This window comes from Theobroma cacao, chromosome 6 (genome assembly GCF_000208745.1).
Source record: "Theobroma cacao cultivar B97-61/B2 chromosome 6, Criollo_cocoa_genome_V2, whole genome shotgun sequence".
Lineage (NCBI taxonomy): Eukaryota > Viridiplantae > Streptophyta > Magnoliopsida > Malvales > Malvaceae > Theobroma > Theobroma cacao.
In genome coordinates this window covers 19,544,693-19,563,539 of record NC_030855.1, presented here as the reverse complement: position 1 = coordinate 19,563,539, position 18,847 = coordinate 19,544,693, and the positions used below count along the sequence as shown (strand labels likewise).

The 18,847-nt window shown below is 33.9% G+C and overlaps 3 protein-coding genes across 3 annotated transcripts; all 3 read left to right on the top strand.

Moving 5' to 3' along the window:
- On the top strand, nt 1,470–7,435 carry LOC18596170 (telomere repeat-binding factor 4). The gene is made up of 6 exons (XM_007024477.2): nt 1,470–1,853; nt 2,540–2,742; nt 3,305–3,389; nt 5,767–5,850; nt 6,714–6,987; nt 7,107–7,435. Exons 1-6 carry the CDS (start codon nt 1,704–1,706, stop codon nt 7,136–7,138), a joined length of 828 nt encoding a protein of 275 aa, XP_007024539.1. The 5' UTR covers nt 1,470–1,703; the 3' UTR covers nt 7,139–7,435.
- Nucleotides 7,890–10,386, top strand: LOC18596169 (glycylpeptide N-tetradecanoyltransferase 1). Its single transcript, XM_018123606.1, has 2 exons — nt 7,890–8,015; nt 8,835–10,386. Exon 2 carries the CDS (start codon nt 8,858–8,860, stop codon nt 10,160–10,162), a length of 1,305 nt encoding a protein of 434 aa, XP_017979095.1. The 5' UTR covers nt 7,890–8,015; nt 8,835–8,857; the 3' UTR covers nt 10,163–10,386.
- Nucleotides 13,731–17,366, top strand: LOC18596168 (eukaryotic initiation factor 4A-14). The gene is made up of 5 exons (XM_007024473.2): nt 13,731–13,980; nt 15,433–15,502; nt 15,641–15,747; nt 15,893–16,323; nt 16,419–17,366. The coding sequence occupies exons 2-5, from the start codon at nt 15,435–15,437 to the stop codon at nt 17,052–17,054; spliced, it is 1,242 nt and encodes a 413-aa protein (XP_007024535.1). The 5' UTR covers nt 13,731–13,980; nt 15,433–15,434; the 3' UTR covers nt 17,055–17,366.

Genomic DNA, 18,847 nt, shown 5'->3' with positions numbered 1-18,847 from the left:
AAAATTATTTTTAGATAAGAAATGTATATTTTTCGATCATATGCTGTATTTTCACCAGGTTTCAAAATTTTTAAGTAAAAATGACCAAAATACCCCTATGTGGCAAAAATTACTTTTGTTTGTTTTTTATTTAAAAATAGTTTATATTCCCTTAAAACATGATATTAAGTAACTGTTGCTCACAGAGGAGACGTAAAATTGATGTAAGAGCCTTATGAGATTTCGGTTGATATTTCGGGTAATGAACGTCTATCGAGAAATCGCGGCGATTGTCACGAACTCGAAGGGAGTACCAAGTCGTGACAATAAAATACCCCAAACTCTCTAAGGTTTAATCGAAATTATATAGTAGTTTTTTAGTTTTCAAAATGGACATTTTACCCTAAATGTCTAAACAACATTAATATTAAATATGAAATGTCTAAAATACCTTTTTTCTTTTTTTTATTTCTTTCTCTTGAGTTGGTCAACAACGTCCTTTACAACGACCGATCACCCATGAAGAGCACTAGAGAGCATCGGAACCTTGATCGGGCTCCCCAAAGGGAACGCTGAAGCTCCCAAGGGAGCACTAGATTTGGTGCTCTCGTAGGAGCCTCGATTCTGTGCTCCCTGAGGGAGCCTGATCGAAGCACTTTTTTTTTTAAATTAATAAAAATATATAATAATAATTTTTAAAATTAATAAAGGGTAAAATTATCTTTTTAATATTACCACGTCATCAAACTAATGGAAACACTAATAGTTGACTAATAGCTAAATTTATGTGTCTAATGAATACTATTTTTTGAATAAAATACCTAACTCCTTAAGTTTTGATCAAAATTACACGGAGTTCAATATTTTTCAAAATGAACACTTCACTACAAAAAAATATATTTCGCTGGACACATAAATCTAACCGTTAGTCAACCATTAATATTTTTCGTCAATTTGCTGACGTGATAAGGATAAAAAAATAATTTTATCTTTAATTAATTTTTATAATTATAATTATATAATTTATTACTTTTTATTTTTTATTAATTAAAAAAAAACTCCCTACTAGGGAGCACTAAGCGAGCCCCAAACAGAACTCCCTAAGATCGGGGCTCCCCTTTTTTGGGGAGCACAGATCTAATGCTCCCCTCCCTTGGCGATGCACCCCCTTTTTTGGAAACACCGATCGATGCTATTTATTTTTTTATTTTTAAAAATATAATAATAATTTTTTTTAATTAATAAAAAATAAAAAATATTTTTATTTTTTATTATTTTTATTAATAATGTTTGTAATTTTGAGGTGAAGTGTTTATTTTAAAAACTAATAAATTTTTATATAATTTTGATCAGGATAAAATATTTTACCCATTTCTTTTGGAATGGAGCCCAAAAATAAATATAAATACTTCAAATTGTTAAACTATTATATATTAATAATAAAAAAATATTATCCCTTTGTTATAGTAACTGATGAAAAGAAAAAAAAAAAAGGAATGGCCGAAATTGAGGTGAGAATAGGTGGACTTTTGGTAGGCGGGAGCCAAAAACAGGATTTTTTTTTTTTTCCCCTTTTTTTGTCATTCCCTTCCAAAAAGAAAAACCCTCCACAAAATTACAAACAGAGATCTTTAACTCAGCAGCTTCACACCAAAATATAGTTTTTTTTTTCCTTGGTGTTTTAGCGTTGTAGCGAGGGAGATACACAGAGCGAGAAGGGTAGAATGGGAAATCAGAAGCAAAAATGGACGGCGGAAGAAGAGGAGGCGCTTCTCGCCGGAGTCGCCAAACACGGCCCTGGCAAGTGGAAGAACATTCTTAAAGATCCCGACTTTGCCCCTTACCTCACTCACCGCTCCAACATTGACCTCAAGGTTCTCCTTTTTTTTAATAAATAATTTTGTCCTACCGTCTCGAGTTAATTCTTGGATTTCAGTGTAGTTGTAATTTTCCTTAAATCATATTTGCTCTTATTTCTTGTTTGGTTATAGGGTTTATTTTGTGAATTAGTAGTAAATTTTTCTTCTTGATACTGTTTTAATTAAGATGCTATTTACATTAAGAAACCCTAGCTGTGTGATTTTGACTGAAATTGAATTGGTGACAGATTAAATTAAAAGAAATTCTGGAATATTGTCGAATGCACTTGTGTAAACTAGATAACTGTCAACCATAATTTCATGTTAAGCGAGGCTGCATATGATAATTTAAATGCCTCAATGAGAATAAAACTTGTGTCCTAAACGTTGAGGGCGATATGATAAATTTTTAAGCTTTTTAGTTTTTTGGAAGAATTTAACAAGTTGTAGTGGGTTTGTTGATGTGTTAGGCCATATCAGGTGACTGGGGCCTTAGTAATGAAGAAAATTCAATCTAGATAACTGTGGTGAAAGATAAAAGATGTCTGTTAAAACTCAAAACCATTGACAAAATGTTTGTCTAGTACCAGTCATCCATTTTAATATGCTTGATGTTTTATTTCAGTGAATTTTAATTTATCCTTAGCCTGCTCTTTTATGGTTAACTAATATGGTTTTTTCATTTTTACTCTCATTTGCAGGACAAATGGCGAAATTTGAGTGTTAGTACTTCTGCTCAAGGCTCCAGAGATAAATCAAGAGCACCTAAGGTGAAAGCCATTGTTGCTTCCCTTCCCAACACTCCCAGTTCTGCTCCAGCTGCTTCACGTGCTCACATTGTAACTACTGATGCTGTGGTGGGTGATGCTTCAAACAGCTCCTTAGATGGGAAGAATGCTCCTAGGTTTGTATTTCTGTTCTTTCTAGTCCATATTCAATTGAGTAAAGACATCTGTGTTGGTGACTAATCTTCTTGTAAGTATGATGTGAGGATGGGAACAAAGCAGAGGACATCCCAAAAGCTGTTTGGATGTCAAAAGAACTTATTATATTTGATTTCGTTTTACATGGTCAATTAGAAATTTGAAACATCTCATGCTATGAATGAAGGTTTTATATTCTGGTTTGCTTTACATTCCTACTTCCCCTTTTCTATTGATAAAAAAGATTAAGTCGAAGTCTTAGATACTTAAGTTTGATGAATGCAAGTAAGTTTAAGTTGAATTTTCACTTTTGGTTTTACATAATTTCTTGTATTTTCCAATGATGCTGCACTGCCTTAACTTGCAAGTTGACTGGCTCACCATTTTTTGTGATTAGTACATTCTCTTTCATTTTTTTCTCAGATGCAGAGAGTCTCTTTTGCTTTATGTTGGAGTAGCTTGGATAAATATTTTGTTCATAATGTTCTCTTGTCATTGGGTACTTGATGCCATTGTCTCTTCTTTTAATTTTCACTTTACCAGGTATAACACAATGATTTTTGAAGCCCTTTCAACCATTAAAGATACAAACGGGTCTGATATTAGTGCAATTGTAAGCTACATTGAGGTGAGATGGATTTTGTTTCTTTTGTTTTTTTTTTCCCTCTTTTTAGTTGCAAATCATGTGTATTTCTTATGTTTTATCAGGCATGAAATTGCTGCTTGAATAGAATGTTTCTAGCTTTGTTAGAGGACCTCCTTGAGGTCTATTGGTTAGAAGAAAGCCAAATTTGGCTTAACCTAGAAACCAAGAAGATCAGAAGAGATAGTTACAATATCTAAATCCTAGCAAGCAACCATTATTGAGCATCAAAGTTTAGAGCAGGTTTACAACATGTTAAAATTTCCTCATAAATGCTGATTGGTCGCTGAATTTCAATTTATTAGATGATTTCATTGCATGACCTTAGGTAGCGTTTAGTATGAGGGAAGTGGGAGCAAATTCCCTGCAATGTGCTCAATTAAATTACATTATAGTGTTTGTTTTACAACAAATCATTGTAATATTTGCAATGCAATTACATTACAACCAATGGATGTAATTAGACCTGACACTTCGTGTTTTCATGTCTTAAACGTGTTAGACACGATTAGACACGAAACACATTAAGGTTAAACGCGAACACGACACGAATACTATTCGTATCTTAAATCTGAAACACGTACGTGTATATGTTTAATAACCGTGTAACACGACATAACACGTTTAGACACGTTTATTAAACGTGTCAATATATGACACGACATGATTAATAACACGATTAACACGATTAAATAAAAATATTTACAATTCAACATAATTATATTATTTAAATTTAAAATCAATAATTATAAAAACAATTATAATAAAACAAAATAACAAGAACATTAAATATAACAAAACAAAATTTAAAATTAGTATTTGGGCATGACATAATTGCATTATTATCTTTATAAAATTTAAAAATTTTATTAAAATAATTGTTTAAAATTATTTAAGTAAGGCTAAAACAGCTTTTGACTATTAATTTTTAACAAGTTGATAAGTGTGTTATGTATACATATTTAAACACATTAAGGCGATTAAATACGTTTATACGTTTAAACACGATAACACGATTAACACAATTAATTAAACGTGTTACTCGTGCCTGACACGTCAAGATACGAAAATTTTTTTGTTTTAAACGTCAGACACGATTAAACACGAAACACGTTAAGGCTAAACACAAACCTGTTTAACCCCGTGTCTTCTTATGTCGTGTTAACGTGTTGTGTCTAAAATTATCTGATCTAGATATAATGTGATTACAGTCCAAAACCAATGCAATTAGATTGCATTGCACTGTGTAATGTTATTAAAGATATTTTTTCTCTTCAATTTTGTTACTTTGTTAAAGATATTTTGCAATGTTATAATTATATATATATATATATAGATTTCGAGAGATGTCTCTTTGTAACTCTCAGTAGTCATTCTCTATTGGGTGGCGAATGGTGATTGTCAATAAAATTTATATTATCTTTCAAAGAAAAAAGAAATTGAAATAAAATATATAATATAGGAAATTATTTTAAGAAATGAAAATAAAATATATAAGATTATAATAAGAAATAAAAATAAAATATATGACATTAAAAATATTTTTAAAAGATGATATTATATAAAAATTAACAATAAAAAATACTAATATATTAAATTTGCATTTTAATAAATTGGGGTAATTCTGTAAATTGACATTACATTTACAGCAAAGTATTTTTAAACCAAACACTGCAATGTTATCTTCTTTGCATTTTAATCATTACTTTGCTTATGTACCAAACATTGCAATGTTATATTCCCTATAATCACGATGCTTGCAATTTCATTGCTTATAATTACATTGCATTGTAAGGTACCAAACGCCACCTTAATGCTACATGTTAAATGGCAACAACTGTGTATGTCCTATTATTTTAAAATAAAAAATAAGATATACCAATTTTTTTGGTGTATTTTTTCTGCATTTGGGTATTCTGTAGCTTGTAGCGAGTATCAGGTTGTGTTTAGAAATGTTAGAAACATCTTTCTCAATGCTTCATTGTTGCATGGGGATTTCTGAAGAAATGGCATTAATCTTCTAAACACAGAAAATTTTGATAACTGACAAGTGCGATTTCAACGAGACCTTTAATTAAATCCTTCCTTACTCTTTAGGTATTTCTCCTTCTTATATGATAGCTGCATCCTAATAATATGAACTTTGATCTTCAAATGTCAAGTACAGTGTAATAAATCACTTTTACGGGCACATCACATCCTTCTTTCCTTAAAACTATGAAACTGGATATGTGTGTTTTTATCTTGGGGTGCCTTTTGTCTTCTTTGTGTGTGTTACTGTATTTGAACCAGTTATCATTCTCTATTTTTCAATGCATGTTGGGAAATGTTGATGTTAACTGTCTTGATTCACATGCTGCAGCAAAGGCATGAGGTTCCACCAAATTTTAGAAGGTTACTAAGTTCAAGGTTGAGAAGACTTGTTTCTCAAGGCAAACTGGAAAAGGTAATTATGATGCTACTAATGAATAACATACCTTACTTCATGAATGATGGTTTCACCTTTTCTTTTGTCAAACAATCATCTGGAGTATGCTAAACATGATGACAATTGCTTCCAATGGATGATATGTTATTTGAGTTTAGACTTTGAATGCTTTCATGCTGGCATTTTCCATGCTAATCTAAACTGCTGAAATTGCAGGAAACAGCTGAGAACATCATTATATTATTTGAGTTTTATTTTTTCGTGCACGTTCACATTCACGTTAGTTAAACTGAGTAAGAGCGACTACATTGACCTCCAGGATTATCAGCATGACATTTACCACCTTTTCACAGAATCTGTAAATAGATTTTCAATTCTCCAATTTTTTTAAAGTAGACAAAGCTTTTGACTTCACTTTTGAAGCTCTCCTATCATTTATATATTTATAAGATCATTGTATTTTATCAGAGTTCTAGTTAGTCCTTAGCTAAATTCATTTGAATAGCGTCTTTTCATTGTTGCTTATTTAACACCAGCAAAGCCTGGGAGATTGGATCTTGTGTCTCCATTGTAACTACCAAGTGCATACTGGCAAAGCTTGCTGGTGCTTTTCTGATTTTAGGCAACGTTGAATGATGCTTAAAATCTGGATGATGTTTGTTTTCATGCTAACAATGATTTTTAGCAAATCAATCTCTGGGGAGGATTTGCTAGTATGCTGGAACTTAGGAGATGCGATAAGTAGTGATGATATGTGAGAGTCATTGATGTTGTATTACATTATAGAATAAATTAATGAAAAGAGTGATTTTGTGATTGATGTTTTTAAGCTTACATGTCTGATAGCATCTTCTCACCCATGTCAAAACCATCCAATGTAGATACAAAATTGCTACAAGATCAGAAAAGATATCTTGATGGGAACGAAAACACCTACCCCTAAACAAAAAGATATTAGGTTACGGCAGAATTCTGGTGTAGTGAGTTCTGGTGAAACAATGGAAGAAGCAGCAATTACAGCTGCCTATAAAGTTGCTGAAGCAGAAAATAAATCATTTTTGGCTGCTGAAGCAGTTAAGGAGGCAGAAAGAGTATCAAAAATGGCGGAAGATACAGATTCAATGCTACAGCTAGTGAAAGAAATCTATGAACAGTGTATGTGGAATTACACATGCCTACTCTTTTTTGGGCTAATACCTATTTAAATTAGTAGCGTATGTTTTTATTGTATCCTGCTACCTAAATATATTTTTTATTTTGCTGTGTTGTTGCAGGTTCGCGTGGTGAAATTGTTCTTTTGGCTTGAGTCTTAGCTTCCTAGGATGTAACTGATAGGAGTCTTTCCTCTATAATTTTTGGAATCTGTATCTATGTAAATTCATTGATCGTGGGGATAAATGCCTCGGCATTTTATTGAAATGCATGGGAAATTACGCCCATCCAAAGATCAATGATGAATCATATAAAATCAATGTACAATTAGCCCATCATATTGAGAGCGGAAACTAGTTTTGAGTTTTGGAAGCAATGCATTTAGGGGAATGTACATTTTAGAATGATATACTGAATAAACATCTTTAGACCTTGGCTTGGTGCTGCGTAATCAACGGAGAACCTATTTATCATGTAATCGTGAAAAGGTGCTGAAAGGAGAAGCATGCTCCATTTGTAAAAGCAGCCTTTTGCCAGTTTTGTGGCGCACGTTGAACCGACCATTTGTGGGCCGTGGAACATCTCTTGGTAGCTTGAGGGAGAATTGATGGTTGAATGTGGCGAGTAACGTTGTATCAATTCTAACAAGTTAAAAAGTTTGGTGGTCTAACTTTAGTTGTAATTCTTAAAGCAATTGAGGTTTAAAGGTTCAACTCGTTTTCTCTTTATGGCTCCAAGAACAGTCTGACCAGTTGGTTTGGTCAGCAACATTAGCTAAGGACGTGGATGCAAAATACCAACGGTACTACTAACTATGATTCCCAAAACAAGTCATCACTGGATGAATACACGAAAACCGAAAATGACAGATATACCCATCCCCACATATTATATAAATATTAAACTGCACAGACGGCTGCCCCGTTTCCACGCTTTCCACTATTTCCAGATGCTATCTCTCTCTCAAGGCGACGCTTCAGAACTCTCTCTCAGATCTCCTCTTTAATTTTATTCATTTCCAGAAATTTTAGGTAATTATTCCCCTTTTTTTTTTCCTACTTTAGGTAATTATCTTATTTCTGTTTGGTGTCTGGATTTGCATGGTTTTCACTTTCCGGGCCCTTTTCGGTCGATGAGAAAATTAATGTAAATTAGAAAAAGAATTCACATGTGTTTGATTCCAATGTGTCTTTTCTTCACTTCCTAACTGATAATTGTATACAAATTTTTTGTTACGTACTGTTTGGTTGCTGAGAACATTGAGTATAGGAGAAAAATGGAAAAGAAAACTTGATAATTATGTTGTTGTTTGATTTATAAATTACTAATGTATAAGGGAAAAAAGAGTAATTTTAGGGAACTTGGTTGTCCTCTACACTTTTTCTTGATGAATTGGGAATTTGTATTTAAGATTAATCCAGCTTTAAGCTAATTTCTTTGTTCCCCTATTATAATTGGCTTGGCTTTTCCATCTTTTATAGATTCATTTGGTTGCTAAGAAAACTCAGGATAATAAAGAAGATAAGATGTGGAAATATTATGATTTATTTTGTTTTGATGTCTGGGAAATGAAAAGCTTTGTTCTCGTCACTGGGAAAGGTAAAAAAGAACATTGTTTTATTCTTCTTTTGGTCTCCTAGAAAATTCAAAGAACATGATCTTGGAATGGTTTTTCCGGGCAAGTAAAATTATGGTCCTTCCTATCATGTATATGCTTTCATGTTTACTTCCAATTATGAAACAAGAAGAAAGTAGTTTAGTCAATCTTCATTATTTTTCCTATAGGAGAGAAACAAATGCGATATGCACAGTCAGGTGATTGAGAACTTGTAAATTTTGTTACCTTTCAGGCTGCCTTTGAAAATTACTCATAATGGTTGATAGCAATGCATCTTCTGGTTCACCTGAGGATACCCCAAATCCTAATCCTGATGGAAATGCACCTTCCGAGAGCGACCTTGCACTTGATGCACTAGCTCAAAAGGTTCAAGAGTCACTTGGCCTTGAGAGGAGACACAAGTTTTGGGAATCCCAGCCTGTTGGGCAGTTCAAAGACTTGGGAGATTCCAGTTTGCCTGAAGGCCCTATTGAAGCTCCAACACCTTTATCTGAAGTCAAGCAGGAACCATACAATCTTCCAAATATGTATGAGTGGGTCACTTGTGATATTGACTCTGACGAGATGTGCACCGAGGTCTACAAACTTCTGGCAAATAACTATGTTGAAGATGATGAGAACATGTTCAGATTTAATTATTCAAAGGAGTTTCTGCACTGGGCTGTTCGGCCCCCTGGTTATTTCAAGAGCTGGCACATTGGTGTCCGTGTCAAAAGTTCAAAGAAGTTAGTTGCTTTCATTACAGGTGTCCCAGCAAGAATCCGGGTCCGTGATGACGTTGTTAACATGGCAGAGGTCAATTTTCTATGTGTTCATAAAAAGCTCAGATCAAATAGGCTTGCTCCTGTCATGATTAAAGAGGTGACAAGGAGAGTTCACTTGGAGAATATCTGGCAAGCAGCGTATACTGCTGGAATTGTTATTCCAACACCAATAACTTCTTGCCAGTATTGGCATAGATCTTTGAATCCAAAGAAGCTGATTGAAGTTGGGTTTTCTAGACTTGGTGCAAGGATGACTATGAGCCGGACAATTAAGCTTTACAAGTTACCTGAATCGACAGTCACACCAGGGTTCAGGAAAATGGAGCTTCGTGATGTTCCTGCAGTTACAGGACTACTCAGGAATTATCTGAGCCAGTTTGTGGTTGCACCTGATTTCAGTGAACATGATGTGGAGCATTGGCTTCTTCCTACTGAGGGTGTTGTGGATAGTTATATTGTTGAAAGCTCCGAGACCCATGAGATTACTGATTTCTGCAGTTTCTACACACTTCCTTCATTGATCCTTGGAAACCAGAATCATTCAACTCTGAAGGCAGCATATTCATATTATAACATTTCTACAAAGACCCCTCTGCTTCAACTGATGAATGATGCTCTTATTGTGGCAAAACAAAAAGACTTTGATGTTTTCAATGCATTGGATGTCATGCATAATGAATCTTTCTTGAAGGAACTGAAATTTGGGCCAGGCGATGGAAGTCTTCACTATTATCTTTACAATTATAGGATAAGGAATACACTGAAACCATCAGAGCTTGGTCTTGTACTCCATTAGGCTTGTTTTTCTCCTACAAGTTAAATGGAAATTTTGCTGTTGATTGGTTGTAAGGTTGAATCATGGCAACCCTTTGTTAGTCTTTAGACCTCCTCTTACCATTTAAAACAAACAGATGTTTGTGAATTTTCTTTTGCATAGAGGATTTACAGGCATGGATCCTTAAAGCCTCAAACTCTTGGAACAAATTTGCTGTATATTTAAATATTTTGGTCGTTTTTTCATCCATTATTTATGAAATTTAGAAACAGGGTAGTAAAATCAATTACAGCACGTTTGGTAGGGGGAATAGCCTCTATTCCCTTGCCATTCCTCATCCCTTGTTTGGTTGTCAAACAAGGTGAGGAATAGGAATTCCTAAGGAATAGAAATTCCTCATATTTGTCTTTGGGGTGGGAATGGCTAATACCACTCCCTCCCTTGGTATTATCTATTCCGTGAACGGGGAATAAGTTTGAAATATCATTTGACTAAAATACCCTCAATTGATTCATAATATCACGATTATGTCCCATATAAAACCTACTTTGTTTTCTCTCTCTTTCTCCTTCCTCCGTCTTCCTCAGCACTTTCAGCCGCCCTTCCCCCGAAAAGCATCTCCTCTCTCAGCCGACCTTCCCCTGTCTTCATCTACTCTCTCAACCGATCTTCCCCTATCTTTCGTCCTCTCTCAATCGATCTTCTTCCTCTCTCTCAGCCACTATCTCAGCTGTGGGTCTTCCCCTCTCTCTCACTTGTCTTCCCCTCTCTCTCAGCAAGTTTGCAACCGTCCTCCTCCACAATCGCTGTCGTCCTTCGCTGTGGTGGCTCCATTGGCCAGATCGATGCTTCAACGGCTAGATATAGCCAGGGCCAACGCCAAATTAGCTATCCAATGTCCAAAGAGAAAAAGGAAAGATGAGAAAAAAATAAAAATATATCAATTAATAAATTATTAATTAAAAGAGCTTATTTAACTTAAAATAAAAAAAAGATTTAATTGAATATAATAAAAATATAAAAAATTAAAATAAAATANAAATAATGAAAGTAAAAATTATATAACTAATTTAATATAAATTATTTAATAATTTAATAATAAATTATTGATGTTTAATGAAAATGTAAATTAAAAGGTTAAGACATGAAAAATACAAATAGAGAAAAATGATTCAAATTGTTAAAATTAAAAATCATACAACTAATTTAATAATAAATTATTGATATCAAAAAACATGATTTTCTATTTCTACTAGTTTTTTCATTTTTTCCTAATATTTCTTCTCCAATATTTTTTTTAAACACAAGTGTAAATGATTCATAATATATGAAGAATTGGCTTAAAAAAAAAATCTATACACAAATTTAATTGATTATTATAGATAAAATATAATATAATTAAATTATATTTTAAAATAATTATCTATTTATAAAAATATGTGATTAAATTATAATTATTTTTAGTAATTGGGAAAAAATATAATTATGATGGGTAATTATCTTTTGGGATAAATGTGTATTTAAATGATAATAAGGATAATTTTATTTTTTATGAAAATAATTGTTAATATGGTCAAGGGTATTTTTATCTTTTTATCACCTATTCCTTTCTTATTCCAATCTTATTTCTACCAACCAAACACTGTGATAAGTCATAATAGTAATTCCTACTCTATTCCATTCACAATACCAAATAAAGTAATAATTATTTTATTTTATTCTCACATAATAACAATTCTATTCTATTCCTACCTATTTCGCGAACCAAACGTGCTGTTATAGATTAGCTATCTACACTTCACGATGGATTGAGTCCTCATCGTCTGGGTCCTGGGTCCAAGAAAAAGCCCAATCAGCCAAACTCATGGACTGGTTTTGACTTGGTGACAAATGGGCTCAAATAAGCCCACTTGAGGTATTCAATGAAAATATTGTTGGTGCATGTAGCTCCAATGGTAGACAAGATAGAAAATATATATTAATGAAAAAGCATAGTTCTATGTGGTCTGTCACGTTTAATAATAAGCATAATAATAATAGCAATAATAAAATAATATAATGAATGGCCCAAAGCAAAGCGATAAAAACGCTTGGTAGGTCTCCATCTTTTGCTTTCTTCGTTTAGAAGAATCCTCCATTGCTGAGTAATCATATTCCATTAACAAAGCCAAAAATAGTGTAACGTAGTACAAATGTGAAACTTTATAAAAATTATCCATTGCATGTAGACCAAAAAGGTCAACTCAATATCAAAAACCCAATTTAAAAGAGTTTGTGCCTAATAAGTTTTAAAATTAATGCCAAACTCATTTACTTTATTCTTATCTTTTTGAGCAATTACATGTTTTATTGGAATCTTCATAATATGCTCTTCTGTTTTGTTTTATTTTGTTTTTTTTTTTTGTCTCATATGAAGTTGAAATATGCTTGCTTTTTGAAGTCTTGGATTAACTTTGCTTGACTGAATGTGAGATTAGAAGAAAGAATATGCAAAGGGCAAAATGTTTTAGGGGTGTACACTTGCCAACTAAGTTCATACTCCTTCACCTTATTTCCATTAATTTGTCCAATACTTAGGGCCACAAGGTTAAAGTTATCATGTAGGAGACTGTTAGTACAAAGATTATTTTTGAAAAAATTTTTGAATTATTTTTAAAATATTTAAATAAAATTTTATTTTTATATTCATTTAATCAAATTTTTATATTTTTATTTTAGGTTAAGTTGACTCATATGTTCAATAGTTTATTAATTGTTATTAGTTAAAACGTCAATTATTATGTTAATACCTGCATGACGTTATTTTGATGATGCCATAAAAAGTGAAAATGTCATATGATCATGTTATAATATGACATTATAATTTATTATAACATATCAACATATTACGTTAGTGTCATATGATCATAGAATAACAAGTGACATTTTATCTTATAACAATTAATTAACTAATAATTATAAGAGTATACTTGATTCAAAATAAATCGATAAAAGTTTAATTAAATGTAATAAAAAAATAAAATTTTATGAGAAATTTTTAAATAATTTAAAGGCCCTTTTAAGTATTATACTCATTTAAAAATGCATCTTTATATTTTTTGCCAATTAAAACATGCATTACATTTATGTATAAATATATAAAAAAATCACATTAAGGGCTACTTTCATTGAAACAAAATAAATTTAAAAGTTCATTAACTTCAAACAAACAAAGATTAGTACCAATTACTTCCAAATGATGGGAACATTTTCTTTTTTTTTTTTTAAGAATTGAGAGCATTATTTCCAAGTTTTTATTTTTTTTAAACTGTGCATATAACAAAGTAAAAAAAAAAAAAATATATGGGGCAGCCCAATTAAAAGTTACTATTTCATTTTTTTTTTATTTCTATAAAAATCAAAACATTTGCTGAATGAATTTTAGGAGAAGAAATCTTAATTGTAATAAAGGTAGAAAAGGAAGGGCAAAAGGGGGAAATAAGGGGAGAAAGGAAAAGGGTTTTGGGTGGGCGGAAGTAGTAGTAGTAGTCCTAGTAGGCCACGGCCACAAGTAGAAGAGGATATAAAACCTAAACGCAATTCGATACGCAGTTTATTGCTATCAACACTAAACAGCGCTCTCTTCTCTCTTCTCCTCTTTTTTTCCTTTAAACTCCACGGCGCAGATCCGAGGAGTCTGGGAAACCCTAACTCTCTCTCTAAATCTCAACCGAAAAAGCCTCCCGAAAACTACCCCTTTTCACCTCTCTCTCTCTCTCTGTCTATCTCCTCAACAAATCCACCCACTCCCTAAAACACTTTCTTCTTCTCTTGCTCTAGCTATCTTCATCTGCTTCAAGGTTGCTATTTTCTCTCTCTCTATCTTTCTATCTTATCTTTCGTGGGTTTCGTCTTTCTTTTTCTGGGTGTTTGTTTGATTGTTTTCCTTTTGGTTGGATTCGATTTGATGTTTATTGGATTTAGTTTTACTGTTTGGGATCTGGGTTTTGATCTGTTTTCTTGGTATGTTTTTGGGTTTTCGTTTTTGAGATTGATTAGTTCATGTTGAGATTTTTTAGGTTTTCCTTCTATTTTTATTTTCTAAAGTTGATTTTTTTTTAGTTTGAGATTTGGGAAATTAACAAATTTAAGCTTTGCCAGACTAAGCTCTCTTATAACCTTGCTTTATTTATTTCTCAATAAATAAACTTTATTGGAGGTTGAAGCGGAAAAGAAGGAAAAAAAACTGTTTTTAGGGTTTGTATTGTAGATTCCAAGTAGTAGGAATTTTAAGGTTATAGTTATATGAGCTTCTATGGTAGAAAAGTATTGATATGCTGTTCTGATTGTAAACAGATCTTAACTGTCAATGTTGTAACTTCTAACTTGGGCCCAAAGTCTTATAATTAGCTTTTGTTTGGTGGTTATTCTCTGACTAAGCAAATTCTTGGTACTTGGTATTGGAAAAACGTTATGATGGTATATAAAAAAACATAATGATGCTAAAGTGTTTGATGATAGTTTAGTTTTAATGTGTTGCTTCGCTGTAACTCTGAACTTGATAGATGACAAGTTTGGAATTTTTTGGTCTGAGTTGAATGTGTAATCACTGTCACTGGTCAAATGGATGGGAGTTTGTGACCTAGCTTTAGAAGGTAATTCTAGGAATGATTTTGATGCCTTTTCCAACTTTTAGGATTAATTAACTTAGCTAATAGTCAATCATCCATCAACCTGTGTACTCAGCAGGATGAATGTATAATAAACAAAGCAGGTTTGCGTATTTTCCTAGAATATTAAAACCCTTTTGTGAACTACCCAATGGTGATGAGTGATGGTTATGTGTTCCTAAGACAGTTTTATCAGTATGTGTCTTATGTAGTACTATTTAAAGATTTGGTGATAACAATTTGTTAAACTATCTCCTTTGAAGTTCATGGCCCTGGGTGAATTTTGGAGAGATGGGCAATGGTGTCTGGTAAAGGATTCTTGTCCAAAATGACAGATACCAATTTCCCCTTTGTGTATCTTCTCCAGATACTGAATCAGAAGTTAATGCTTGTGCGCCTTGTTCTCTGGTGTGCAAGTTTGGCTCTTCTGTTACATTTTTCTCAATATGAAAAGGCTCTGACTTTTATTTTTTTGAAAATTAACATCTTTCAAACATCAACCGTCAGATTATATTTGCTGGTATTTGTGTATAATGCAACATCTTGATTACCTATGATATCTTTAATCTTAAAGCTATAATCTCCATCTACAGCTGAGCTGAACTTTGCTAACGAAGCTTATTCTTTGTTTCCTCTGCACAGTCATGGCAGGTTTGGCACCAGAAGGATCCCAATTCGATGCTCGTCAATATGATCAGAAAATGACTGAGTTGTAAGTTTTTGTTTGTGGACCACGTGCTTTCCTCCCTTTGCATGTGTCTTTCTTTTAAAGCAAAAAAAGAAAAAAGAAAATACTATTTGCTTTACAACTTGGTGATGCTTATATGTAGTGAAAATTCAAATGGAACAGGCTTCAAACTGATGGAGATGAGTTTTTCACAAGTTATGATGAAGTTTATGACAGTTTTGATTCAATGGGACTTCAAGAGAACCTTTTGAGGGGTATCTATGCATATGGTAGGTGGGACTTTAAAAAGAAAATTATAAGTTCTGTCAGCTTTTATAAATTCTTCAAGTATCCTAGCGTGCTATTTGTTTGGACTTCTATAATTTTTCAATGTTCTAATTTTTACTGAATCCATTGTCCAAAATATTTTCCAAGGTTTTGAGAAGCCTTCTGCAATTCAGCAAAGAGGAATTGTTCCATTCTGCAAGGGTCTTGATGTAATTCAGCAGGCACAGTCTGGAACCGGGAAGACAGCAACTTTCTGCTCTGGAATTCTACAACAACTTGACTATGGTGTAGTCCAATGCCAGGCTCTGGTTTTGGCACCCACTAGGGAGTTGGCGCAACAGATTGAGAAGGTGATGCGGGCACTTGGTGATTACCTTGGTGTGAAGGTCCATGCTTGTGTTGGTGGGACAAGTGTTCGAGAGGATCAACGCATTCTTCAAAGTGGTGTGCATGTTGTTGTTGGCACTCCGGGTCGTGTCTTTGACATGTTGAGAAGGCAGTCACTTCGACCAGATTATATTAAGATGTTTGTCTTGGATGAGGCTGATGAAATGCTTTCTCGTGGTTTTAAGGATCAGGTTTGTTATTTCCATCATGTCCTTTTAATGATTATGAGGTTTGGAAGCTCTGGTTTTGAGATTTTGTGCTCTAATAATGTTGTTATCTCTGTCAGATCTATGATATTTTTCAGCAGCTGCCGGCCAAGATTCAGGTTGGAGTATTTTCTGCCACAATGCCACCAGAAGCCCTTGAGATCACTAGGAAGTTCATGAATAAACCTGTGAGAATTTTGGTTAAGCGTGATGAGCTCACCCTCGAGGGTATCAAGCAGTTTTATGTGAATGTTGAAAAGGAAGAGTGGAAGCTTGAAACTCTATGTGATCTCTATGAGACCCTGGCCATCACCCAGAGTGTCATTTTTGTGAACACCAGGCGCAAGGTTGACTGGCTAACTGACAAGATGCGAAGTCGTGACCACACAGTGTCTGCCACCCATGGAGACATGGACCAGAATACGCGTGACATTATAATGCGTGAATTCCGTTCTGGTTCTTCTCGTGTTCTCATCACTACTGATCTCTTGGCTCGTGGTATTGATGTGCAGCAAGTCTCTCTTGTCATAAACTATGATCTGCCGACTCAACCAGAAAACTACCTCCACCGTATTGGACGAAGTGGAAGGTTTGGAAGAAAAGGTGTTGCCATTAACTTTGTGACTAGGGATGATGAGAGAATGCTGTTTGACATCCAGAAATTCTACAATGTGGTTGTTGAGGAGCTGCCATCAAACGTTGCTGATCTCCTTTGATGAGATTACCCTTTTTGAAGATTGTTGAGGCAAGGGGTTTTGTTGTTTTGCAAGTACTATTTAACGTGCTCCTTTCTTTTTCTTTTCTCATTTAGTGTCTTAAGTTAATGTTGTTCTTAAACATATCTGACCATTTAATGATATGGGTCTTGCACAATTGCTACATAAAGATTGTCCAGTTTTGCCCACTCCGTGATGGTGGGTTTATGTTATTTCAAGTTTTGATGCGGTTAGGTTTTTGGATTGTATGTTGCTATTAGTATTTCATCCTTATATATAAATTATTAAAGGCTGTTACTGGTAGTTGATTGATCCTCAGCTCCCTTTAGTTTTAGTAGCACATTTCTTTGAATGGATGTTCTTGGCTACCGTTGGCCTGATGAGTAATGTATTTCATTGCTTTGGCGAGGGTTGTAACAACTCATAGAAGTATATGTTCTCCTGCATTTTCTGAGAAGTCTGTGAAACTCGTTGTATTGAAAGCTCAGGCAGGCCAAACCGCTTCTATTATGCTTACAGGCATTGAACGCAATGATAGGCTTTTGATTGGATTGGTTCAGTAGGTTGATCGGTTTAACGGATGAGACTTGGCTCCTTTTAACTACATTCAATTAGTGAAGAACGTTGTTTGATTGAAATTATGAGCGGGCCGGGGCCACTTACTCTTTTTTATTCCCTCCCCTTTCTTCGTCTTGTTATTCTTTTTTGCTTTCCCTTGGGCAGGATTTAGTTGGTAGTTTAAGCATGCCTCTTTTGCACTCCAGAGGTGAGATTAGAGTATTCCATGTTTAAAAATTGATTAAATTCGAAAATATAATAGAGATTAGAGTCACAAGGTGGTTAAATAATCATACTAATAGAGCAATTGCGTCACGCGTAAGCATTTATCAAATGAAACTGCTCCCAATTTTGCATTACTTAAATCCTTGGAAGTTTCATATCATTGAATCACTGATCTCTGTCTTTACCTCTACGGTGTTATTTGATGACTTGGGCAGCTTTCCATATGCTACGTGGTCGGTGCCCTTTAAATTCCATATTCAGCTAATCTTGTAAGATATAAGATTAGACAATGTGAAACATGCCATGACCTAGAGGTCCCCTGGAACAGCTGTTTAGATGCCGCCTATGAATTATGATAGTGTATAGCATTTCCCTGGAGAGGCAGATACGATACAACCCTTTTCATCAACTTGGAGAGTTCATAATGGGAAAAAGGTTGGGTTGTAAAACTTCAGATCAACAATTCATATATTCTGGCACTTGTGTCTTGATATGGGTCGGTTCGGTTGTACCAAGATTGTAGCCCCATGTACAAATATATGGTCAACACTCAACATTCCGACCTAATCTTCGTCACTAGCATCTCTAATTTGCAATCTAGTCTTCTGTCTGTCTATTCCGACAACAGAACTTACTTTCACCCTTCACTTTCTTTGGATGTATGTGGTTAAGTTAGGTATCCACCGGTGAAAATTTTGTGGTCTTTGAAGACTAACCTTGACTAATCTCTGAACAAATTATTTCATCTCTTTGAAGACTGGTGTAAATATTTCAGTTCCCTTCTCCAAGAAGATGAGTTCTAGTTTCTGCCCGTTGGTTTGGCCCTTGCTCCGTTTCCAGGAATCCATCATTCTACTCACTTTTCAATGAGGTTATTCTAGAAAAGTGAGGGATTCTAGAAAAGTGAGGGACAGGGTGAGATCTACAAGTAAAATTTGGTACGACCACCATCGATCAGATCTAAGAGGTAAAACATGACAAATTTCACATTGGAACTGTGATGTAATTCT